This window comes from Calonectris borealis, chromosome 8 (assembly GCF_964195595.1).
Source record: "Calonectris borealis chromosome 8, bCalBor7.hap1.2, whole genome shotgun sequence".
NCBI classification, from domain to species: Eukaryota; Metazoa; Chordata; class Aves; order Procellariiformes; family Procellariidae; genus Calonectris; species Calonectris borealis.
In genome coordinates, this window is record NC_134319.1 from 29,843,070 (window position 1) to 29,869,262 (window position 26,193).

General features: G+C 54.2%; 2 protein-coding genes and 1 long non-coding RNA gene across 3 annotated transcripts in view; 1 reads left to right on the forward strand and 2 right to left on the reverse strand.

The window, feature by feature from the left end:
- Positions 1 to 3,847: 3,847 nt before the first annotated feature.
- Positions 3,848 to 5,838, reverse strand: LOC142085284 (uncharacterized). Its single transcript, XR_012674601.1, has 3 exons — positions 5,501 to 5,838; positions 4,526 to 4,730; positions 3,848 to 4,187 (listed from the first exon to the last, which is right to left on the reverse strand). It is a non-coding gene; the product is annotated as an uncharacterized LOC142085284 (long non-coding RNA).
- A 6,333-nt stretch (positions 5,839 to 12,171) lies between these two features.
- Positions 12,172 to 13,243, forward strand: PIGC (phosphatidylinositol glycan anchor biosynthesis class C). Its single transcript, XM_075157070.1, has one exon. The coding sequence runs from the start codon at positions 12,258 to 12,260 to the stop codon at positions 13,134 to 13,136; it is 879 nt and encodes a 292-aa protein (XP_075013171.1). The 5' UTR covers positions 12,172 to 12,257; the 3' UTR covers positions 13,137 to 13,243.
- Positions 13,244 to 18,053: 4,810 nt separating this feature from the next.
- DNM3 (dynamin 3) overlaps positions 18,054 to 26,193 on the reverse strand; it is a 183,096-nt gene continuing 174,956 nt past the window's right edge. Inside the window, exon 22 of the mRNA XM_075156733.1 lies at positions 18,054 to 24,295. Within this exon, the coding sequence (XP_075012834.1) occupies positions 24,226 to 24,295 (70 nt within the window). The 3' untranslated portion in view covers positions 18,054 to 24,225. The remainder of the gene's footprint in view (positions 24,296 to 26,193) is intronic.

Below are 26,193 nucleotides of genomic sequence, written 5' to 3' on the forward strand. Positions count from 1 at the left end.
TTTGCCCGGAGGGAGGCTCGGGAGGGTGTGAATCACGGCGGGGCCCTCCCAGGCTACAGCTGCTGTTTCTCCCAGAGGAGCTCCAACCCCAGCCCCACAAACCAGCCCCTACAGCTGTCCGGGGGTGCTCCCAAAGAGGAGGGGGGGTGCCTGTACGGCTCGGCTTGGTGCTGCCGAGCTGCAGGATGGCGTGACTGCAGTCAGCCAGCTGCGGGTAAATGTTCCCAGCCGGCAGTAGAAACCTCTGGAGAGTCTTTGTGTCTGTTCTTTTCCCGATTTTTCATCCTGTAATTTCGTGCTTTCATTAACGCTTGGCATGCACCGCCCTTCCGAGAGCTCTGCGTGCCACAGACAGCAGACAGGCCTGCGTGCCAACACATTGAGGAGAGGGGAAAAGGGAGAAGCTCCAGCTTTGCGGCCCCATCTCCACACAGGCTGGAGTTTAAACCACTCCGGCCAGCAAACCACGGGCTGCCCTGCGAAAGAAACAGCCTGACCTGCAGTACCCGAGGAGGGGGCTGTCGCAGGACGATCCCAGGTGGATCCCTGCCGTGACTCTTTGGAAAACGGGGGGATAACAGCACAGGGGACAGTGAGCCAGGGTGCGAAGCTGCACCCGCTGCCCCGTACCTCGCAGCTTAGCCAGGAGCCTGCCTTGGAGCTGCTGGACAAGGCTGTGGCTTGTTAGGTTGAACAGGAGGAAATTCCTGTGAAAGTCACTGGTAGGTTTTGGAAGAAGCCCATGGGATGTAATGTGAACCTCTAGCAGAGGAAAATGGGCTTGCTAAACCACAGCACAGATTATACCGAGATGAAAGTGGCCAGGACGGTGGCTGACAGCGAGTGGCTTTGCTTCATGTCCCTGGCACGAGTGCCCGCCGCAGAGCCCGCTGGCGGCTCTCCCAGCAGGTCAGCGATGAGCCCGGCTGCTCCCTGGTCGGGTCCTGTCACCTCCTGAGCAGGGATGACACAGGAGCCGCCCAACCGGTTATGGGAGTGAGGCGAGTCCTGAAATGCTGAGAAGCTGCTTAGGTGCTAAGACACGGTGGATCCGTGGCTGGCGTCTGACCGTCCTTGGGCGGGTCATGAGCAGAGACGTGGTGTGGTGGGCCCCGCCGTGCTTTGGGGTCCTGCAGCAGGGCCATGCCCAGAGCAGCGTGGGTGCAGAAAGCCTCTGTGCCCAGGGGAGCTGCCTCGGTGGTGGGAAATTCCCGGAGCCGTGGGAGCAACAGTGTGTGTCCCACCTGCAGCTGTTTTAACCATGTCAGGGAGTGCCCCAAATCTCTCCTGCGCCCCTGGGGCTGGGGGGTGCTGCAGAGAGGCAGGGCAACGCGAGCTTTGGCTGCAGCTGCCTCCCTGCCGCCTGCTGGGACGTGACCCCCCAGGGAGGCACATAGGACTCATCTCCTTCATGGATGCTACAGAAGTTATGGCACCTTCCCTTTGAGTGAGAGCGGTGTGTCAGCACAGGGAGACACCGGGCAAGGCGTACGCCTGCACACCCGGCGTCCTGCCTCCGACCGGAGGATCCACCCGTGGCCACCTCGCCCAGCAGGCAGAGAGCACTTCCCCATCCCACCAACACAGCCTCAGCCACAAACTCTGCATGTTGGGGATGGCCAGGACCAGAGCAGTAGTGAAATCCACCCACAAAGCACTGGAGATTTAAACAACTGCTTAGCTGTCTGCTAAAAGAGCTGGGAAACGTTCATTAACCCATTGCTCAGTATTTCCAGTCAGAGCACTTGCCTTGGCGCTGGCAGGGATGCTTTGCTCAGGGCCACGCCACAGCTTACAGCTGGGACCGTCTCCGTCGTCAGCCTCTGTCGTGCTCCCGGGACAGTAATTCCTCCAGCCTCCTCGCCAAGAGCTTTTCCCCAAGAGGAGGGGAAAAGGCTGTGAAGCCGCACTTGCTCAGCCCGTGCGGCTGCTCTCAAATGGCACAGCTCCCACACGCTACAGTCCCGTTACCAGCTGGGGATTAATTACACACAGCTTAGACGAAACACAATTAAAGAGCTGTCATGGAGGACGGATCATTTCAGGGGAACCATTACAGTGACCGGACAGGATCCCAGAGAAAAAGCCCCTTCGAGTCAGTTCCCACCAGGTACGAGCATCCACCTAAAAAGCCTGGTCTCGATTCTTCACCAGAAGTGAGAACAAGAAGTCTCGATTCTTCACCTCTGACATACCCGCATACCAGCGCTTGCTAAGCTTGTTTCTCAACCACTGATAAGATGAGCAGTATAATGGTAAAAAAAAATTACAGATTACCCAATCTCCCAACTAGAACCCATAATTAACCCAAAGCCCAACGTACTGTAGGGTCACCTGGGAGCAAAGATTTGCATAGGATTCTCAAAAAATGCAGCACCTTTGCAGCAGGGTCTTGGCTTTCTCTTGGCCAAATTTCTCTTGGCCAAATTCCAGGATGAAGCGAGCTGGTGCAGTTCCCACGGAGGGCGAGCCCTGCCGCAGGGCTGAATTCGAGCCACCGCGTCACCCGATGGTGCACGTACCTACGTCCCCTGGGTGGGGAGGACTCTCCATGCCTACAATGTCGATGCGGCGGTGCAGAAGACTGAGCATGCAAAGCACAACGAGTCGCGTTGGCAGCGGTACGAGCGTCGCTCTGCTGACCGGGAATAAAAGCTGGGTCGTGGTGCTCGGTGTGCTGGGCAGGGAGAGCTGGAGGTGGCCACCCGAGGGGCACCTCGGTGCGGTGTTTCTGAGCAGGAGGAAAGAAAAGGCGCCACTGTTTTACCTGCAAACCATGCGCAGCGAGGGAGCAATGCTTGTCCATCGCACTCTAACACTCAAATGGACCTCAGAGTGTTGTACAGGCTGTAAAGTATCTCCCAGAGATTTGGGCACTGAGGCCGTGGAGCAATGTTTGACTTCTGGAGAGACACCTGATCTTGGGTTACACCCTGGGCCTTCGTGTTTCCCCACTTTCCAGCATTTGGTTGCTGCAGGTGCTAAGCCTTCTCTCCCATTCATCCCTATCTGCTCTTTAAAAAGGCTTCTTGTTTTCCCAAGTGGTTGTGTTTTTTTTTCCACATGTGATTTAATTCACACAAACTCCTTCCTCTTCTAACTATTGATCTTGGCTCCTTACTGGTTAAAATAAAGTAAATCTTTCGTAAGCAGGTTCTGACAACGCAACTTTTGTTTCTTCCAGACACAATTTCCTGTTTAATTTCCTGACCATTTCTTATTTAGTAAAGGAAAAGCTGTAAATTGCAAGATTGCTTCAGAGAGCTTCCTCTGACTTCAGATGAACCGTTAACCACTTGCAGGAGAGAATCCAGCAAACCAGTGTAAAACTTTTTAAAAAATCCTGAATTTCTTTTATTTCTTTTGCAGCTCACATCGAGAGGGAACAAGCTGTGCAACGAATGGGGTTGGAATTGTTTTCCTTGCAAAACCAAACAGGAGCACCTCTGCCTCCAGCTGGGCTGATAATTGCTCTTTCATCACTCAATAAAGTTTCTCTGAGATACGGGATTTTGGGGGAGGGTTGCTGCAGGCTTTCACCCCTGGGCTGGGGCAGCAGGGACCGTCGGTGGAGTTTGCACCGGCGATTCTGCTCCTGTCATGCCTCTGCTGGGCTGGGGCTGCGGCGCTGTCCTGCGGGGAGGGCCGTGTGTCTCCGGTCCCAAATGCGGGTCCTGGACATCCCCCTGCCCAGACGCCGATTCCCTCTCCAGCGCCCCTCCTTGCATCAGTTAAAGCCCAGGGGATGCCACGGCGCGCTGCTGGGCTGTGACCGCGGTCACAGCAACCAGCCGATCAAACTGCAGATACCGAAACGCTTGCTGTGTGCAGAGCCTCGTTAGGTTTACTTAACGCGTGCCGGTTACTTTATTTTAACGAGCATTTTAACGTGTGCCGGTGCGGCGGTGTGCGACGGCGCCGAGGAGCGGCGGGCAGCTCTCCTCTTGGCAGGCAGGGACGATGGCACACAGTGACACTTGGCAGGGGCTGCATGACCTGGTGTAGGAGAGTGACTGCTCTGATCTCCAGCCAGCCGGCCCCAATCCCGCCTGAAAGAGCCTTGCAATCTGGCATGGGTAGGCGGTGGTGCGGTCCCACGGCTCCCAAAAGCACTGTTGGACGCATGGCCGGGGCCTCCTGCAGCAGGCTCAGACCCCTCGCGTGGCTCTCGAGGAGGACAGCTGGGTCTGGAGAGAGATTTCCCTCTTTAGTGGCTCAAAACCTTAAAATCAAAACTTTATCTAAGTAAGATGAAGAAAATGAATTGAAATGGGAATTCTACTTTTGAAAATGTTTGTATTTGGTTTGCTCATTTCATGGGCTTCATTTGAATTTTAACTTTGGCTAGGAACAGGAGATGAAACGATTGCTCCAGTGGGGATGCCCAGGCAAGGCACAGCGGGAAGCCACAGCATCTCCCAGCCCCGTCTCAGGACCACAGAGCCCCTGCACGACAGGAAACACCCTTTCCTACAGCCGGTGCTTGGGAATGGGTGGAAAACGGCTTCAAGGAGAAGGCACCCACCTTCTCCTAGCCCAGCTGGCAGGCGTTCAAGGTACGACCTTCAGCAGCATCTTGGCTCGATGCCGTGACCCTGGTGCAGAGGCCACCGCCCGCTGCCAGCCGGAGAAGACGACGCCGACCATGGTGCGTGGTCAGCAGCTGAGGATCTGCTTTTGCCATCTGGGGGGGTTGACGAAGTGGGGAAAGTCCAAACAGCCACTGTCAGCTGAGACACAGAGAATCAAAATTAACTCTTGCCCCCCTGGGAAAAGAGAAAGCAAATCTCGCTACAGAAACCGAGAAACAGCAGAACGTCGTGATGGAGCTTTTTTGGGGCTTTTGATGTAAAGCTTTTTTGGGGCTTTATTTCTGGGAAGACAGCGTGGGCTGAAGCTGCCCATAAGCACCGAGGGCAAGCGGAGGGGCCGGGAAAGCACCCACTGCAACACGGTGCTGGGTTTCCTCCATGGCCCCATGCAAATTGAGGCCAAAGTGGGCAACGTCGCAGGCGCGTGATCTGGCAGGACAGCACATCCGTGGCTTGCTTAGCACAAAACCAAAAACGAGAGGCCCCCTGGGGCTGGGAGGGCGGTTGGGGCCCTGGGGCAGCAGTGCCGGGAGCGTGCTGGGAGGGCGGCACAGCCCGCGCAGGAGCAGCAGCACCTCCACCAGATGCAAGCAGTGGGGGTGAGGGACGAGAGGGGCCGGCTGGGCACGCATGGGGAACGCCACGGGCTCAGCTGCTTCCCTTCCCCTTTTGCGAGCACTAAAATAAACCAAATTCCCACCTGGCTCCATCCCCTCTCTGGCAGATATTTAAAAATAGGGAGGCGGGTGTGGGGGTGGCCAGTGGCGGGGGAGCGGCACTCCTCGGGGACCCACGTGCTCGCAGGGGAACATGCACGTCCTGCAGGGCCGGGCTCAGGGGACCCTCCTCCCTGGTTTTTGGAGACGAGCTCGTATTGCAGGGAGAAGCACTGCGTGTGTAAAACACACCTCAACCCTGACATCGCACCGCTCTGTCCCAGCACGTGGGCTCCTGCTTGGAGGCTCCAGGTAGATGTTCACAGGGAGGAGAGGGCAGGAAGGGCTCCTGGGGCGAATATCTTCTCCGAAACTGCTGTGTTTCCAGGCTGAGGCCATGCTGTGTTTGAGCAAATGCTTCTTTACTAGTCAAATGGGAAGATAAGTGCAGAGAAGGATCCTTTCACAGCGCACCAAACTAAAGGAGTGATTTACAACCTCTTTTGACCTGTGCATGCCAAATTTTTCCCCAGCTACACTTCCTATAAAAGCCAGCCTGTTTGCATACACGGCTTCATCCAGTGTCCCCCTCCCCATCTATTTCTGGCTTTGTTTGCACTCACAGCTAAAGAACAAAAACATCCCCTGGGCAGACAGTAAAAACCTCGTTAGGAAACTCCGGGTCCCTTCACGCCTCTCGCTCCATGTCCCAGAGCTGCAAGGGGAGGGAAGCAGCTCCCGGACGAGGCTCGGGGCAATGGAGAGCTGGCGTGTGGCTCCAGCAGCCACCACCCTGGTTACCAGCTCTCCCCAACGGTACATTGCTTTCGCCCTCTGGCGAGTTGGCGTTTTCAGTGTTTTGCCACCTGCAGCTCTTGATGCCTTTTCACCAGCAGCAGAGCTGGGTCAGCACTTCACATCCCAACCCCACGCTTCAAATTCGGGACTAAATGAAGGGGAATGGAATTGGAAACTGCTCAGCAAAAGCTTCGCTCAGGAGCCCCAGCTCTGCTCTGCCGGATCTTGGGGGCACCCGCAGGAACCCAAGCCCCTCCTCACTCCCAAATTTCAGACATTTTTCATCTTCCAGCTTCAATGACAACCCATGCTCAGGTCGCACAGGCAGGTTTTAGTTTTTTACCCCCGAGGACTGGTTTCTTCCTTGTGTCTGTTCATTAGCGATATGCCACGTACAGCTGAGGGTTGAGCTGGGCTTACCTGAGCTGAAGTTTGGACTAGTCCTACCTTGGAGCACCCTGCAGCTGGCAGTGTGCATCATTGACGTCATCTCTGGCTGCAGTTTCCTAGGGATTTTTTTTTTAAAGCAGATTAAAAAAACAAAAACATCTTCACTAGGTGACAGCTTGACAGAGTTCCCCCACAAAACGGGACCCTACTGACCAGTAGGGGACCCCAGCCGGGCTGGCTCGTCCCTCTCCTTGCAGCCCAGCGCGGGCGGTGGGGAGGGTGTTTTGCCACGGGGCTTCACTGATCCGTGTGGACCACTGCGGAATGCCAGGACCGAGGGAGCTCAGTTTCGCAGCCGCCCCAGAGGCCGTGTCTTCCAGGGGTCACGTCCCTGCAAGCGCATGCCTTTCCACATCGCGTCTCTCCTGCTCCAGCCTCTCAACCCAGCTCCACAGCAGCTTTCCCGTCCTTCACCCCCTGGAACGGGCTCAGCAAATCCCAAACCTCGCCCTGGCTGACGCCGGTCCAGCCTGGGCTCCTCAGACCTGATCCCAATTTCCTGGACCGCTCTCCCCACCCCTGAGCAGCATCGCTGGGTTTCTCCAGCAGCCTCGGTACCTCCTCGTCTCAGCTCGTTGCCTGGGAGGGTGCTAGTTTCCCCCTTCCCTGGCTGCTCTGCTTCCCTTCCCCACCACCCTCGTTCTCCCCTGCAAGCCCCCACATTTTGCCCAGCCTGTCCCCCGTGCCCCTACGATGCTGCCGCGAGGGAAAATGGTGACTCACCAGCATTCAGGTCCTCTCTGTCCTAGGCAGGGGCCTTTCACCTGGGAATGCCTCCTTGGGGTCTCCAGCAAGGTCCCGGCGGGTCGGGTGATGCCATGCAGAGAGGGACGGAGAGCAGCGCAGCCCTCCCTCCCAGCTGTGGCAGCGGCAGCAGCCTCCGCTGTGCTCTGGAAATGACCTGCCTGGGACGAGGGGCTCTGACACCGAAACCGGTGACGTCCCCGCCAGGAGTTCCTGGTACTCCCACGCTGTCCGTGGGATGGAGACCCGCAGGGATCGTGGCACGCTCCCTGCCCTGGCTGCGCCGCCAGCACCGCGGGGCACCTGGCCGGGGCCAGCGGGGCCTCCGCTGAGCCCGTGTAGGACAGAGCGTCCCTCACCCCAGCTTGCAGGGAGGCTTCCTGCGTGGTGGAAGATGCTGTGGATGGCAGGAGGGCTCGGGGGTCTGGCCAGCGAGGCCGCGGGCAAGAGCTGTGCCTGAGGGGGCCCAGGAGCATCCCTCGGTGGCACGGGCTGCCCACGGCAAGGGCATCTCTGCGCAGGGGATGCCGCTGCCAGCTCACACGCTGCCGGTGGCCCAGGTCCCCCTGGGACCGGGATGCGGACCTGGATCCAGGAAACTCAACCCACGCACAGGGAAGGAAGATGCGTGGGAGAGCTGGAGCAGCACTGGACTCCCCTGTGCCCGGGCACACCGCTGCGGGGGACCCTGGGGCAACCAGCCCCACGTGCCCCAGTGTCCCCCCACGGGGCTCGGCCCAGCTGCGAGGCGCTGGGCTGGTGTCGTCCCACTCTTTGCTGGGGACTGGATCCAAAAAAATCCTTAAATAGGTGATTGCAGGCGAGCAGACGCAGCCCATGTTATGGGGCCATTTAAGGCAGGAGATGGTCTCTGGGCATGGAAAAATTCAGCAGCTGGAGCTACGCCAACCTCCCCCCGAAAAACATTCCTGCGGAGGGAGGGTTCAGCTCCAGGGTCAAAGGGGAAGGCTGGGGGATCGTTTGGCAGAGAAACGAAGCTCGAGCGTCCATAGCTGCGCTCGCAGGCAGCCCCGTCCGTCCCGCCGCCCCAGGCCCGCGGAGGGACCCAGCTCCGCCGCAGCAACCCAGGACACGCAGCACAACCTCGCAGGCACCGCTCGCTGCAGAGGGAGGGCGAGAAGGACGGAGCCCACGCCGTGAGGCAGCCTGCAAAGCTGCCGGCGCCATTGCGGACTTGCAGCCCTGTCCCCAGCCGAGGGACGCGGGGAGGTGCAGGACCCACCCTCGCCCGTGCAGCCTCAGGCAAGCCCAAACCCTAAGCAGGGTGTGCTGTTTAGTTATTTCCAAGCCTACTTCTGCGGCACAAGCGATGGTCCCACCCTGAGGAGAAGCGGAGGCAGCCCCCAAGGGCTCACCTGCGCTGGCGGGAGGGGGGTGCAGCGCCCCCCATACTTCGATGTTCACGGGTCTCCAGCGGAGGCCGAGGTCAGTCACAGCTATTTCAGTCCCAGCCTGTCACCTCTTCCAGCCTTCCTTCCCTCCTTCCTTCCAAAGGAGGGCCACGGAAATCATCAGGGGGATGGAACGCCTCTCCTATGAAGAAAGGCTGAGAGAGTTGGGGTTGTTCAGCGGCCTGTCAGTACTTAAAGGGGGCTTCTAAGAAAGATGGCGGCAAACTTTTTAGTAGGGCCTGTTGTGACAGGACAAGGGGGAATGGTTTTAAGCTAAAAGAGGGTAGATTTAGACTAGATATAAGGAAGAAATTTTTCACAATGAGGGGGGTGAAACACTGGCACAGGTTGCCCGGAGAGGTGGTAGATGCCCCATCCCTGGGAACATTCAAGGTCAGGTTGGACGGGGCTCTGAGCAACCTGATCTGGTTGAAGATGTCCCTGCCCATGGCAGGGGGCTTGGACTAGGTGACCTTTAAAGGTCCCTTCCGACCCAAACTATTCTATGATTCTATGATTCTATGAAACAGCTTTAGCAGCTTATTCAAACATTCAGGGCCTGGCAGAAACTAAACAAATCGGCAGTGGGGTTCCTTTGCAAAGGGCAGGGGACAGCCAAGCCACTATACGGGGTTTGTAGTGCCATGGCGTCCAGCTCCTCATTCCTGTGTTTCAGTAGAGGGTCTCACAGACTGCTCCAGAGGCCAGCGGCACTTGGGGACACCTAATCATGAGGTGAGGGAGGTCTTGTCGCATGGAATCCAGAGCGGGAATTAAGATGCTCACAAAGGGCTTTTGCAACCTTGACCTTAGCTACTGCTCATCCCCGCCAAGAGAGCCCAGAGGGCCACGTAGCCCCAGGAGGGCTGAGGGGTGATTCCATGGCAGACATTCCCCTCTGACCGGCAGGGATGGACGGTGACGTGGCCAGTCCCGTGGCCGGTCCCTCTAGGACTGTTGTGCAGGCAGGTGAGTCATTCCCCTGCAGGCAAAGTCTGGGCCAGCCGGGCAGGGCTGAGCTGCCCTTTGGACTGTGGGCAGTACGTTCACACCATGGCAGAGCACACACTGTCCCCTCGCGCGGGGACGCAGTACCAGCACAGCAGCGGCAGCTGCTCCGCACTGGAGCCCGTTGGGGTCTCCCATGCACTGAGTGGGCACCAGGCCCTGTGCGTTTCAGCACTGGGTCGGTGCTGCCAAGGGTGCGGAGCCAGCACCAAGGTGATCGTCTTGTCTGGTGGCTGGGCACCCCATGGGGTGGCATCTCCCAGAGGGGCTTTGCTCTGCTCCTGCCGTGGCTGGCATCGCCTGGTACGCTTTGGGGATGCTGCAAGTCACCGACCAGACTCCCGCCTCTCCCTCCCTCTGAGGGGGACTTTGGTGGCCCACAACAGAGGAGATTTCAAGGGGCACGAGAAGCACCCCTCGCCTCTGTTCTTCCCACTCCACTGAGGTTTCCATATGGACCTAACCACATTGAGGGAGCATCATGCCTCAGCCCCAGCCCCAACCCACTGTTCCCGGTCCCCAGAACATCACGGTTACCTACACTTGCAGCGAGAGTGGAGCGCTGCCCTGCCCGTGCCCATGGGACGTGGCGTCCCTCCACCATGGTGGCCGTGGCACTTCTCAGGGGAGCAGGAGGGGCGTGCTGCCCTCCAAGCTTTTCTCTTGCACGCCCCGGCTTTACTCTGCGACTTTGGGAGAACGACATTTCGTTCAAAATCTCGAGTTCCCAGGCCCTGGGTTTCAAGGCAATGCCAGCAATCGCGGGAGCTGGCAGCACTCCTTGTCCCTGTGGGCACCGGCTTGTGCGCGTGGAAGCACGCACACAGAGGCACACACGTGGCCCCGAAAAGAGCGCAGGGTGGGGGGCTTTTAGGTGGGGCAGCTAAAACTGAGTCCAGCTCCATCCTGGCATGGAGGCTGGCGGCTTCGCCCCTCGGCAGTACCTGCACGGGGTGAGCAGCCGCTCCTGCCCCGCAGAGCAAGTGCAATGCTATGGGGCTGGGAGGTGGCACGTTTTAGATGTCACCGCAGGGTGGCCCAGCCCGAGGGCCCCCCCGAAGGCACACCAGCAGTGTGGGGGTTACCTGCTGCTCTGCACGTATCTGGACGAGGTGGGGTCCTGCTTGGAGAGTCCGCCGTGGCAGGCAGTGGCTGGCTCCTGCCCATGCGAAGGGAAACGCAAGGGCTGGGGGGGGGGGAAACAACCATCAGCTCTTTCGCCTGCTCGCACAGTGATGGAACGGCCATGAACGCCCCTTCCCGAAGCACAAACAGGGCAGTGTTCGGGGCTGCTCTACCCCGGGCTGAGGCCTCTTGGGTGAGGCCAAAGTAAGCAGCTCCTCTGCAGCAAGCACCTCTCCGGGGCTGGGAAGGCTCTGACCTGAGCACAAACAAACACACGCTTCGGTAAAACACCTCTTGCCTCTGCGAAACCTCCCCTTGTCCCTTTTTGTTCCCCAGTCCCCTTGCTGCACGCTAGCTCGGTCCCTTTGGTGAGGGGACGGGCAGCGCAGGGGATGGGTGTCCCTGTAGAGCCGCACTTTTCGGCCCCTGCTCAGCCACGACTTCTCCCTTTCCTCCTCCTGCTCCGCTTCTCGAGGGTGCCGGCAGGCTCAGGGAACGGGGCAGGACTGAGCTGCAGGCAGGCAGGAGCTGCAGGAGAAAGGTGACCCGTGCTCGCAGCATCACACCCACATTCCCCGACGTGGGTGCTGGAGCCTGGTTTGGCCGGAAGAGCAGGTGCCTCACTGGGCTGGGACGGGACGGGGAGTGGGGCTTGCGACACGGGCTGGGGTCACTCGCCGAGCAGTGAGGCCGGACACACACAGGGCTGTCCAAGCACAGAGAGGACCAGACCAAATCCCACCAACTGGCTGTGCCCTTCTCGATGGCCGCTTAAGGATGGCGCATTGGGGCTGCAGGAGAGCCCTTCACCATGGTGCGTGGGCACAGCTGCTGCCCAGATCACGGCTGGATCTGCCCATCCCTCCTTCCCGCGGGGCCGGCGGTACCTCCTGCAGCTGCCAGCATGGCCGTTTTGGGGGGACAGGCAGAAGCGAGGCGGCCCCAGCAGCACCTCCAAGCAGAAGCCTGTGTGCAGGACACGGGCTGTGGCACTCAGGATGCCCAGATCCTGGCATGGAGCTGGGGTCTCCCCTGAACTCCCCCGCCCCCCAAAAAGCTGGCTGCAGGCAACAGCCTGCTTGCAGGGAGAGGGGCGAGCCGCCCCGGGGTGGGGGGGGGGTCACCCCAGAGGGGGAGCCCTGGCCGGCCTGACGGTGCCCAGCACCGCTGCCCCCTCCTCATCCCTCCCGCTTCCACCAGGTCCTCCCCGCCACGGCGCGGGACCCCGCAGCTGCTGCCAGACCCCCCGCGCCCCGCCCGGGCACCTCCCGCGGCGCAAACCCCTCCCCAGCCGCCCGTTCCGCGGTAAACAGCCCCGTTTGCCGGGGGCTCCCGCCGGCAGGTGGCAGCCCCGAGCGCCCCGGCGTCCCTTGCGCCGCCATCGGGGCCGGGCGGAGGCGGCGGGGCCGCGGCCGCGGGTGCGTGTGCGGCGGCGGACCCCCCCCCCCGGCTCCCCGGCTCGGTCCGGGGAGATGGAGCCGGTCCCCGGGCGGCGGTGGCAGAAGGTGCTGTACGAGCGGCAGCCCTTCCCCGATAACTACGTGGACCAGCGGTTCCTGGAGGAGCTGCGGAAGAACGTGCACGCCCGCCGGTACCGGTACCGGGCCGTCGTCTTCCAGTCGGGAGCGGTGGTGCAGCAGCTCTGCAGCGTCTGCGTCTTCGTCGTCACCTGGTGGTACATGGACGCCGGGATGCTGAGCCCGCAGGGGCTTTTCGGGGCGGCCCTGGTCTCCTCCCTGCTCGGCTACGTCCTCTTCGACGCTGTGGACGGCGGGGCCGGGCGGCGGGAGAGCGGGCGGACGCGGTGGGCCGACCTGAAGAGCACGCTGGTGTTCACCGCCTTCACCTACGGCTTCTCACCGGTGCTGAAGACGCTGACGGAGTCCATCAGCACGGACACCATCTATGCCATGTCGGCCCTCATGCTCCTCGGCCACCTTATCTTCTTCGACTACGGTGCCAACGCCGCCATCGTCTCCAGCACACTGTCCCTCAACATGGCCATCTTTGCCTCGGTGTGCCTGGCCTCCCGCCTGCCTCGCTCCCTCCACGCCTTCGTCATGGTCACCTTCGCCATGCAGATCTTTGCCCTCTGGCCCATGCTGCAGAAGAAGCTGAAAGCCCGGACGCCCCAATGCTACGTGGGGGTGACAGTGCTCTTTGCGCTGGCGGCACTGGCGGGGCTGGCCACTGTCTCCAGCGTGGGCGCCGTACTCTTTGCCTCGCTGCTGCTTGCCATCTCCTGCCTCTGCCCTTACTGCCTCATCCGCCTTCAGCTGCTCAAGGACAACATCCACGGGCCATGGGATGAGGCTGAAATCAAGGAGGACCTCTCCAGGTTCCTCATGTAGGCCTGGCCTGGGGGGACCCTCTGCTGTGAGCAGCACAAGGCCAGGGGACAGCCCTGGGGGCAGGACACCAGCCCAATAAAGCCCCTCGCATCGCAGCGAGGACCACATTTGTATGCGTTACCCTCAGCATCTGTTTCCAGACCCAACCTGCTTGGTTTTGGCGAAGGAAGGAGCTGAACGCCACAGAGCGGCCAGCCCGTGCAGCAGCTTGGGGCGCAGGCGAGCGGGGCAGCGCGTGCTCCGGCTACGCAGACCCGTACCTGCGCTTGGGGGGGGTGCAGAGGGGGTGTGCACCCCCTGAGCAGAAACGCCACACGGAAACGCACATCTGGCTCAGATGTGCCCCTCAGCGTGCCCACGGAGGTCCTCAGCCCCAGGGAGCTCAGTGTGTGCGATGGGGACTGACGGCACTTCCCCGGGAGGGCTGGAGGGGAAGGGGGCTGGGTGAGGGTCGCTGCGGGCAGGGCGGCAACACATGGGGTGGTGGGTGCTGCCGGACCCGCAGGACCGAGCACGAAGGTGCCTGGGACGGGTGCGGTGCAGAGCCCTGATGACCTGCACCCCACAGGTCACTGATGCCAGAATAGCCTCACGACGCTGCCAGGCACCACGTTATCCTAAATCCTTTAGGAGAAGGGGGGGGTGAGGCAGCAAGACGCCTTCCTCCCCTCTCTAACCCCCTCCCAGAGGTGGATCTGGCCTCGCCGCAGGGCCAGACCCCGAGCCAGAGGGATGGAGCTCAGCACAGACCCCCCATGGGTGCACCCACCGGAGCACAGCGAGGTCCTGTCCGGCGGCTGGCTGTCCAGTGGCTGGCTGTCCGGCACCACACACACCGCAACAGAGGGCGCTCCCAGCAAACGAGTCCCGCTGGAGGCCAGGCCAGGATGAGCTGGCCCTGTGCCGGGAGGGCTTCTCCGGTGCTTTCCCTTTCCCGGCTCCCATCTGGGACCATCCCTCGGCAGTCTGACCCTGCTCCGGCTGCCGGAGCCGGCACGGCGGGAGGGAGGGGATGCCCAGCCCCACCTCGCAGGGATGCATTTGGTATTACCTGGGGTTTTATGAAACCTCATTTTTTTTCCTCATTTGGAAACCCAACGCTGCAGAAGTGCAACTTTCTGCTTGATTTACCCCATCCCGTTGCGCACCGGCGTCTCACCCCAGCGAGCGGACGCTTGCCGCGCGCTCCTTGGGCTTTCTCGGAAAAGAGCAACCCCCGGCGGAGTCCCCGACACCTCCAGTGCTTTGTTACGGCTCTTGCCAAGTGTTAAATGTTGCTGTTGTCGTCATGGTGATGACTACATCTCATTTCGGTTTTAATCAAAGAAAACGTGTGGAAGTTTAGAGCCCGTGCTCCAGTCTCACAGGGAGCACAGAGTAGCCAGATGCTCACAGTCAAGATGACATTTTTTAGTTCATCGGAAAGAAGGCTGTTCTTTCACAGGGAGGTTTCCCAGAAAGCTGCTCAGCGAGCGGGATGCCCCGTCTCGCGCTGGGCTAACGCCGCTGTAACGCTGCCCTCCGAAGCCGATTCAGAGAGTCCAGCAGCGGGGCAAGGCTTGAGTGTAAATCAAAAGTAAATCACACCTAGCCAGCCTGGCGCCTGTTGTTAATGCCTGTCACGGTAGAGGCTACAAGAAAGCAGAGTTTCTGCTGCACCCATTCCCCTAAGGAGAAATATTTCCCAAAAAATATTCTTCCCAAATTCAGACTCTCAAAACCAGCTCTGGGTTAGGAACAGTGCAGACATCAACTACCCAGACGTCATTCCAGGTGGAGACGGGCACAGACTGCCACCTTCGCCTCAGCCATGGCTGGAACCCAGTGGATCACCTAGGCAGATCCCTGGCTTTGATGGATTCAGCAGGCCCCGTCCGCCCAGCTGCAGGCAGGATGCAGGATGTGTCCCGTCCAGCCTGCCGCAGGCAGTTTCATCCCTGCCCGCAGCCCCAGGCCTCTGCTCCACGCAGCTCCGTCCCTTCACCTCCTCCTTAGCCGCAGTCCTTGCCCAGAGATCCCCTGGGGAGAGGCTTAGCCCTCCCCTTAGCTTGCCCGCACAGATACCCTGCTCTCCCGAACCTGGGAGTCTAAAAAGATAAAGCCCCGTCCACCGTCTGGATGCACAAACGGACTTTCGAGGAGGGAAGAATGCAAGGGAGAGCCAGGGAGAGGAGAGGAGGAGACACAAAGGCCAGGCATAGTTTCCCTGGGACTTCTCTGACCTTCTCCTGAGGACACATGCTCTGCAATGCTGCTGAAGTTATTTAAGATGCCGAATAAATGGCCATTATGAGTAGGTCTTTATGCCTGAGGTCAGAATATGCTCTACAGAACAAAACTTTGCCGTAACTCTACGACCAGTTCAGCAGGAAAGCTGGATGCCCTTTGAGCATTCGCTACCTGAGCGTACCGGCCTGCGGCTTCTCTGATGAAGCACATGCCGAGACCAAAGAAATAGGTCCTTCTCAGTTTGCATGCAACCGAACCATCATCAACCAACTCTAAAGAGTTAAATGGTTTTTTGCATTGCAAGGAAGTGCAGTTTCTTTCTCTTAAGTTTCCAAATCCACTGAGATCGGGTGCTTCAATGGGACATTTTCTTTTGATTTGAAACTGGCCAAATGCGAGTAATTGTAAACTGGCTGGGGATAAGCCTCGCTCCTGGGGGAGCCACTGACACGTGCCGTCTGGAATCTCCATCTACAGCCTCTGCTGCAGGGAAAGGCAAGCGTCAGCCACCCACACCGTGCTGTCAGGGGCCCACGTCCCTCCCTATGTGGGAGACTGGATCTGGAAAGAGTGAAGCTTTAGTCTTTGAAGGTAAGATCTTTCTATCTCTTCAATGGCCACAGTAATCACTAAGCTTTTCTCAGCTTTGTGATGCGAGAGGCAACAGCAACAATGTGAATGATCAGGAAACCAAAATAGGATTTTGGTCCTAATCCATCCGTTGAAAAGCAGCCTAGGATGCATAATGCCACCCTTAGCCTCTTCCACCTAGCCACAGAGCGTATACCGTTGGGTGGAAATAGCACAGACAGGGGTAACAGCTTCTTCAAAAGTCGTCCCGTGAGTTGATGCTGAAGAACATGCCAAAGTTTTCCAGCACACCAATCCCTTTGTCTTTGTACTTAGGAGATTTTAGGAATAGCTACCAGAAAAACATGAAGTTCAGAGTCCTATTTCCAACAATATTTTTTATCAAATACTTCAGAAGAAGGTAAAGATTTCTGTGAAAAGTTTAACACCATAAAATGCCCCAAGAAAGAAGTTTGTGCCTTACAGCCTAATGCATCAAGTTGGCTGGCAGCTAGGAGGACAGCAGCAGCTCCAGTGCTGTAGGTAAGGCCATACAACTGAAGTATCGGCCACCTTTTATTTGTTGTTGGTTATCTGTTGGTACCATGCCGTATCCCAGAGGGAACACAGTGAGAGCTTCCCCCAGCACGGAACAGATTTTTGAACAACCTGGAAAAAAAGCAGCTTATGAAATTCAGGCTGTTCCCATTCCCTCTTACCTGAGAGGTGAAGCACGGCCAGAACCTCCTCAAGAGCTCACTGGGTACAAACGCCGTCGCTTCTGTAGTAGTCCTGAAAATACACAATTCCTGAACTCTGCTGAGGTTTTTTTGCCTCAGTACCTGACAGCGATGAGTTCCACAGAGGGAAGATGTGGCCAGCCTGAGCTCCCCTCCTCATCCCCTACTCTTGGGACAGTTGTCTTCATGGGACTGTTAGGAGCCTCCGTTTCTCCCTTTTCCCAGGGTGCTGGGAAGCCCCTTGCCCATCACTGTACTCTTTCCAGCTCCAGCAATTCCTAGTTTAGCACATGCAGTTCAAAGGTCTAGCAGGAATGATTATTTCTCTCTCTCTCCTAAGAATTACTAAGTACTTCCCCCCTCCCCGCCTTTTTGCTAATACCATTGCTGTTTCTTCTATTGTAGTCTACCAAAAGACAAAATCTAAGTGAGAAGAAAGAAAAATCTGTGGAAGTCTACAGAGCTCTCTGGGCTTGCACCCCCTTATAATTTGAGCAAACTCAGTGTCTGGCATTTACCAGCACCTGCAGGTGGTTCAGCAGCTCCCTGGATACACGAGAGGTCAGCAGGGACCTAAATCAGGTGAAACAGGAGGAATTGCCCAAATTCAGCAAAGCTGTGTCAGACCTGGCTTGAAACCGAGCACAGCCCGTGTGTTGTCAGGCGCCTTCTACACACACACGATACTGGTCTCCCCCCCCCGAGCCGCACCACTGCAGCTCCCTCTCACCGACAACTTCCTACTACAAAGAAATGTCTTGTTTGTGCCCCTTGAACCACGGGCTGGGGTCCCGATGCTGTGTTGTACCTCCAGTTCAAATCTGCGCAGTTCCCTCTGATTTATCTGCAATGGTTTGTGAGACATCCCTTCTTTGTTTTCATATGAGAAAAAAAGTCAATAAAACCCATCAATTTTCCCTTTTTTAGACTTACTCTGGCACCCAAAGCAAGCACATCTTCTAGACATTAAATCCCAGATTTTATCTTTCCCATAGGGAGAGACACATTTGGAATCCCAGAGGTAGCTACTTACAGCTATTTGAGCTCAGATGCTCCCATGAGGTCGGCTCACAAGGAATTCAGAGGTTTAGCTTGAAAAAAATGGTCAGAGCAGCTGTGATTTATTTATAATTGTGCAGATTCATCAGTGGAGAGACTTCTCCTTTGACTTTCCACTCCGCACACAGTCAGGTGTTGCTGCTGGCACGTTAGACATATTTTAGGACTCTTTTGTTCTTAAAGAAGCTGGCTACTCTTCCTCGCACTAATGCTAAGCCGAAGCCATTTATACAGAGCAATCCTGGTGGTTAATGAATCCAGAAGCACTGGTGGAATCCCAGCAGAACGTCCCTCCCTCCACCACCTCGGAGGGTGGGATTCTCCACAGAGCCCAGGCAATTGCTTCCATGGGGTGTTAATGGCTCCATTTGGGAAAGAGTGGGTAGGCTCTTCAATAGAAAACCAGCACACATTAATTTTGTAGTCAGAATTTTTATTTTCTTTATATCCAGGCTTATCATTGACATCTGAAAATAAAATCTTTCATTTACAAATAGACAAGTGCAAATTAAAGATAATTTTGGAAGAAAAAAAAAAAGGACAGGTTGCATGTAACAAAAAAGAAATGTGTGTGTTAGGACGATCTTCCTGGAACAGCTGGCGGAGGTCGCCTAGGAAAAAGACAAAAAATAACCCAAAATTCACGGGGAGGGGGGGAGAAGAGATTTAAAACAAAAGGTCAAGATACAATAAAATGACTCATACACAAAATTATCTGAATAAAACGGGTTAAGAGAAAAAGGCACAGAACATGCACATTAAGGAAAAGAGCAAGAGGAAGATTAGAATCAGCTGGCTATCAGCACAGCCTCGGCTTTCATCCTCACCGCTTCCCATCTGACTTGCTGGCGCCAGAGAACTAGGACAAGCACATCACAAGTGTGGAGGTCGCCGGTCACAGGCTTTCTGATTTTCTTGCAGAAAATAATATCCTCTGGAAGAGCTTTTCCCCAGCCAGCCTTAAAATTTGCACCGCTATCTGCTTCAAACACTGTGCTTGGAGTAGACCTTTTTTAAGTGAGATTCTGATGAAATCGGGAATGATCAAACAAGATGGCCTATGGGCTGGATTGGGGTATCTGGAGGGGACGTTGGTGGGAAAGGTTAAAAACATGGGTGATGGCAGTGCAATGGATCTACGGCCAACCCTAGCAGCAGGAGAGACCCTTGGCAGTTGACGGCCCAGTGCAGCGGTTAGAGGAGAGCGGGTGCTCCTCCAGTTACCCAGCATAGAGCACTGACATGTCGCCGACCAACGTGCCGGGAACCAAACCCATACAGGGGTACGTGTGAGTTCGTAACGTGCGTAACAGACGCCAGCCCGATGGGACACGTGTGACACTGCAGTGCACTGAGGGGGAGTGCACAGACTGCCTCAGGCAGAGCCATTAAAGACTATTAAAAAAAAAAATCTCCAAACGTTACAGCAAGCAAGTGAATACAGCGGGGACGTTGCTGCTTTGCTTATCCCACCTTTTGCTCCCCCCTTTCCCCAAACCTGTCTAAGGACCAGCGTAGTGACTGTTCTGCTCAGTGAGAATCGTCCTCTCGCGTAGGCAGCTGTTGGCTTGTTGTGCCATACAGACCATCTCCTCCAAGCACCGGTTCCAGTTACTTGGCTCATACTGATCTGAAGGAGCAATTGAGTACAAGACATCTGCACATTCGTACACAACCACTTTAGGGGGAAATCCCTTCCAGACATAATGCATACACATGCACAGTTTTACTCCAGCTCCTGCTCTGGAGAGCTCAGTCTGGCCTTCTGCTCAGCTCTGAATCTCCCCCAAAACACGCTTTCCCTGACAATGAAATGAATACCAGGTATGGCTTGAAAAACATTCATCCATTTCCCAGCAAAACATCTCTGCGGCACTCCAAGCCCCTTGCAGGGCAGCAGGCTGAATGCTTCCCATGGGTTACTTCTCCCCCTTCTCCCCTTTTAATGACATCTCCAGTGATGTCAATGCAACACGCATCTCCGATAAATCCTCACTGCGGCCCCCACAGAGGCGGAGTGCGGCATGCTGAGATGGTGGTGTGAGAGACAGAAGACCACTCATGCGCATCCAGAAAGTAATAATAAAAGCCCATCAAGAGTTACAGTTTATTTCAGGTTCAGAAATGCAGCATAACATTTTTACAGCAGGTGTATGTGATGCTCAGTAATGACCGTGGTTTCGGGAATCGACTTGCTGTGCTCAAAGGTCAACACACAGGAACCGTTTACAGATTATGAAACCAAAGGCAGATGTTTTGGCTCATATGAAGTAGGGCATTAACATACAGAGCAAAATTCAGAAAGAAATAAAGCGTTTGCTTCTTACAAAAAGAAGTCATCGTTTACACCATCCTGGAAAAGTAAAGAGACAGGCACTAAAGCAAACGGCTGGCAAGACGGGACAAATCATATATCAAGCAAGAGTGGAGGACTGTCTGGACGGGAGGAGCCATCGGTATCAGCTCGCCTGCAGACAAAGCAAGAGGAAAGACAGGCAGAGTAACATTCATTTACACAAGGGAGCTGTTCTGCTAGAGCCTGGGGAGGAGGTTCAATGCCGCAGCGGGAGGAACTGTGCCGTAAGCACACCAAGAGGTTGGATGCCTCCCCGGTGTCACAGGTGCAAAACAGGTCTGCTTTGAATTCAGGAGGTTTGGACTATTTTAAGACAGAAAGACAGAACTAGCCAGTAATCTCAATATGCTGTATACACATTGTTTAGCGTAGCTGTCTGTGATAGAGAGTATAATATTTCCTACGTTACGCTTTAACACGAAATGCCATAACCTATAATGTTATCTCCTTTAATATAATAAATAATCTACTTTTATGAGGCTTACTCAGAAAGTGCAACAAGATCAGCAATAAAATAAACACACATTTAACTATGTACATAAGCCTTTTCATTGAACATACAATCTTTTTAATCCTAACACAAGATCCCTTGAGATTAAAGGCCGAGAGCTATTTACGGCACGCGCAAGCTCTTCAGCTGCTGGTCAGCCATGACGAGGTGAGGAGGAAGATGTTCTCTAGGCAGAGACCCAGGCTTAGCCTAAACGCAATAGTAGATGAGCACCCTCCTGAAACTTAGCTACATACATCACCCAGCTAATTACGCACCTCACATAGCATCAGAAACCCTGCTGTTGCTTAACGGGCGTCTCCACTACTCCTTGGCAATCTTCTGAGCTTTGCCAGAGGGAATCAAAGAAGAGGAGAGCAACCCGCGCTTCTCAGCTACAGGAGCTGAGGTTAGCTCACCCTGTGTAAGGGCGTCTGCAGAGGGGACAGTGGCCAGTCGGAGGTAGCCGGTCCCTCTAACAGATCCACGGGGTGCTCGTCCTGCTGTCCTTCAGACATGGAGCGAGTTGCTGCCAAGGCTGCGACTCTGAGAACAGGGGACAGGAGAGACACGACTCGCCAGCACCAGGAGCGAGCAGGACAAACCAACCTGTTCCAGGCACTGTGCAGCAGGAGGAAATGGGCCGAGGTTGGGAGGACAGTACTTACAGTACTTACCCAATTGGGTGGGGCAATTTCTTGGGAAGCACTTAGCATTTTTCCTAGAAACAATTCTATGTGGTTTATTTTGAAAAGCGTATATATATATATGCAAGAAGTTAGATGTAAAATCATCAAACTCTGGATCTGTGCTCAAGGTTAATTATTAACCTGCACACCTAAAAGTGTTGCATTTCAGGTGCAGGGCCAGATTTAGATGTGATCTGAATGAGGATGCCGAGGAAGGGAGGGCTGTGGAGCTGCGTCCCATGGCCTCAACATGGAGCGCAGAACCCGGTGGTGCTGACAGTGGGGCCACAGGCGCCTCACTGCCTCTTCCTCCTCCTCTTCCGGGTAAATCCGCCCGTGAGAGCTTCGTTTACAATTCAGGATTGCTGCTGAGAAATACAGTTTCTTGGAGGGTAGAGTTAAGGACAGTGCTGAACTGTGCTACCTACTTCCTTATGCTTGACAGAAACAGTCATTAAAGTAAATTAAGGAGTCTCAAGTACAGAGGATTTAAAAACATGTTTTTAGGCCAGGATCTATGTCATCTAATTGAGGCTCCTAACTTACTGGCATTACCACCCTCATCTCCCACGCAGTCACACCAGTCTGAATCACCTTCTGGAGGTGCTGCTTCTTTCCACTGAACAAGGGGGACCTTGGACTACTCAGTCAAGTGCTTAGGGTGTGGTGGGATAAACCCAGACCATGACCTTGCAATAGCCCTGAATGAGTATCAAAATATGGGGTTAAAGCGACTTTCCGTGGCTGAAGTGGAAGAGGCGCAGACCTTTGCTTTCTGTCAGCAGGCAGCTGCCAGTCAGTAACAGAGAGTTCTGATAAACTATAAACAGGTTTGCTGGCTAGGTAACAGTATGGACTACTGTAGCTATGTATAAAAATATATCTAATAGATGGACTGAACGTTACAGCAGAGCGCGCTACACAGTGGAAAACTGTAGAACACAAGAAAAATCATCAAAATATGTTTTCTTTTTTTTTGTAGCAAAAATCAATATGACTGTAGTTGGGTTTGTAACCTTTTTTCCTTGAAAGCTGATTCTGTGCACTTGGTGTTGGAGATCTGGGCCTGTTCCCCAAACAAACACCGGCCACTTAAGCAGTCTTCTGAGATCACCAAGATGCTGGTGCTCTGACAAACTCCATCTTCATTGTGCTTCAGATGTTGACCTCTAGACTCCCCAGGTGTGTGTCATAAGTACAAGGTTGACAGGAAATTAAAGTTAAGCTAACATACAAATCATAATGCTTTCCCAAGCTCGTCTCTCTTATGCAAGCTGAAACACGATTTGCTTCAATGGTGAGCACAACTAATCAGTAGTCTGGGAATACTTAATAGGCTAAATCTCCATTTGCTGTGGCTCTTTGGTTGGATTCTTCCTAACCACGGGGCTACGGCATACTAGAGCCCTACATGCAGTCTCAATAAATACATTTTATTAAACTGATTATATTGGGGCCCTTTGAAACCACCAATTGTTTTCCCTAGGGATCTGTAACCATAATTGTAATAACAGCAATCAATATTTTCTGAAGAAACAAGGCCAAATTTCATCTGTAGTTTAATTCTCTTAACTCACTAAGTTTTAAGCTATAAGGGTGACACTGACCCAAAGTGTTTAAAGTGAAATAATGCAGTTAAGACAAAAGGTTTTTATAACGCATTAATATGTAACATGCAAAACAATAGGCAGAGAGGACGCCTGCAAGTGAACATCTGCTAAAATAATCCACTGCCAGGATGAACAGCTGAGCACTTCTCTGTACCTAGTTGGATAAAGCGACCCTAATCCGAGGTGTGCAGGACTTCAAGTGATGCAAAGAGAAAATCTTTATATGGGGGCATAGTGGAATGTTATCAACTGGTGTGAGCAAATATTTCAAGTCCAAACCAGACTTGGAAAGCTCAGATGCAAATCTAGGCCATAGCTCTGTGAATTGGCTCACACAACGGGCAGAGGAGCAGTAGCCCATTTACAGCTGTGCTTATATCTATATCTGTATCTATATCTCCTTCTGTTTCACAAAATGACCAAAAGCAACGCTCAGTTCTCTGGATCCTGCCACACAGTACATTTATACGTCTTACATGGACTCACATACCGCCAAGGCTTCCCATGAGTTCAGTGGGAGTACTAATGTGAGCAAGCACTAGCAGAGGACAAACCGAGCTGGCACACGCTGGTCTGTCACGTACTGGGTCTTCAAACCACCCTTTCACATCCTTGCTGCAGGGTGAGACGGCTCCACGCTGAGCCTCGCAAGCTGGGGCACCGCAGCCTGGTCCTTACCAACCACCCAACCAACTTTGCATGTCAGCTGCCAATGTGGAAATAAAGTAAAACACACATTGTCCCATACACACCCTTCTTGTTTAACAACATTCCTTAAAAGCTAGACTTTGGATAAGGAAAAATTATAGGAGAAGGAGCAATCCAGCAAGCTTCTTGCAAGAGAGACATGGAAGTGTGGGGCCTTCAGAAGAGCTTGATAAGAAACCACATTGTTTTTCTCCGCCCAATTTAGCCATTCAAAAAGAAAATGGGCATAACTGTGTAATTCCAAATGATAGAAAACCTGAAAGGGACAAATAAAAGCAAGATTCCTTTCACATAAGAGGAAAAAAGAAGCAGATCAAATCAACACGTGCACAAACACACACAAAGTCAAGCCCTCCATTAGCTGTACAGGACTGCGAGCGCAGTTGCCTGGGTGAAGACGTGTGTCAGTAAGTTAGCTAACATCAGCTATTGCAAAAGGAAAAGTCAAGGCAGCACAGATCTTCCCAAAACATTTAAGACCGCATAAACAATGCAGAATGGACAGAGTATATCAGTAAAATTGGTTACTTGCCTATAGATGTCCATACATGCGACTATACATTGGTTATTGCAACAGTTATCAAGCAATTTGCTTCCACATATTTGGTTAACAATGAATGACATGCCAGAAACTTCTTTTAGTCTAACAGGGATGAATCTAACGGACGAATTACAGTGGGCCGAGTAGGTGAAGGGGGTGGTCTTCGACTGGAGAGAAAGAGAGAAGAAACAATAAGCACAAACACTGAGAATGAACCTGGCAGCTTTTGCTGTCGCTACGTGAACATGCACATGCTCCTAAACACAACAATCTTATTTCCACATACACTGGAGCACGACAGCCCTAAGCATCCACAAAAAGGAAGAAAGCGATGGGTTGCCACGTGCATACCATGCCTTAGCCCTCTCACGCATCAGACAGCTCTTCTCTCTGGTCCGCAGCCTGGGTATTCTCCGAACACAGTTACCTTCTTGTGCCACGGAAACCATCGGGGGGGATCATTATTCCTGTTTTCTCAGGGGTCAGTCCCAGCCTGGACAGCCACAGAGCGGACTTACAGGCATGTTTCAGAGTGGCCAGCTGGATTCGGGAAGACAGCCTGCAGCGACTTCAGCTGCTGTTTGCAGAAGCAGAAAAACCTGCAGCTTCTTGCACAGTTGGGCCAACTGGAGCCACGCCGATGTGCCTGAATTTGAGGCACAAATTTCAAGCTTTGTATCACTGGCCAGTTATGAAAATGCTAGCCGTGGCTATGGCTTCTGGATTCGTTCATTTACCACTAATGCGTTCCTCTATCAACTTCAGTAACTGCTAAGGGAGTCCCAGATTTTTTGGGAAGGCTTCTGGGTCTTTATTCCCCTGTTTCAAACGGCTGATTCAGCACAGGCTCCTGTGTACTGCAAACCCGTGCATTTTAATTCCCACTGCATCATCATCTGATAAGAGACCACAGTGCAAGAGTTAGCAGCAGTACATCCCCGAGCACGTTCCACCTGCAGTCCAGGCTGAGCAGGGATAGTCCAGGCTGAGACCTTCCCCTCCCTCACTTCGTCCCAGGATGACACACCAACTCTGCCGGAGTTGTAGACAGATTCTCTCTAGTAGCTACGTAATTGCCTTTTACATTTTTGTGTGTATTTAGAGTATGTGGTTCATATCAGTGCTGTGTGGAGAAAACTCCATCAACTTAGTTACAAAGAGTGTTTTGTTAATGCTCCATTCCACCTGGGCTAAAACGCCCCACCGCTGAGCAAAGCCGGTGCAGAATCTGAGGTGACAATACCTGTTTGGCCTCCAGCGCCTGCACTAGCTCAGACAGTTCTGCCTGGCACTGCTGTCTGCTGTATAAATGTACCTAAGAGACTGTTCCTCACAGCCAGCCTGCTCCCTTAGCTAGCTATCCAGCACCCTCCAGCAGTGTTTTGTTGCTGCAGTTATTCCAATCTGTCTCTTACACAGTGTTTTTGCTCCCCATTTTAATGGGAAGTACCAGCTCTCTCTCTATTCCTTAACCCAGCCCAGATCACCACGAGAGCGTATCGCTGCTCTAAGAGAGGCATGAACCCGGGGTCTGAACAAGGTGGGGAGCCGAGGGCTCTTCAGTTCCCATCCAGCTTCAGCAGACTTCATTAATGGCCCAGACAAATCGTACAGCCCTGGCTAACGCTGTCCTCCACCTGTGAAAGTAGGAATAGTTCCTGTCGCTGAGGAAGATTACAAAGGAAACGTGTCTCATTCTGTTAAAGCTAAATAGAAGATGAAAAGAATGTAACAATGTGTTAATCTTCTTTGAACTGGAACATAATATATGAGACAAATTTACACTTGACAAAAAAAGTCTTGCTTGGCTCGAAGTGCATCTTGTACGACAATATTCTCTTTTGGTGAAGAAATGAGAATTTTAATCCCTAACATGCAATGAATATAAAATATGCCAACTGAAGCGTTCAAGTAAATCAACAAGCTAAAAAAATAGGCAAAATATAATTTCTTCATGGTGTATTTTTCTTACAGAAAAAATGTTACTGTGTTAACTATTGTTTCTTGTGTTGCTCCAGTGTAGGTCTTCTGGACCCATTTCCAAAATTTGTAGTTTCATAAAGAA

Bases quoted from the DNA above. Each gene is read 5' to 3' on its own strand.
- PIGC (XM_075157070.1), top strand. From the start codon at position 12,258: ATGGAGCCGGTCCCCGGGCGGCGGTGGCAGAAGGTGCTGTACGAGCGG.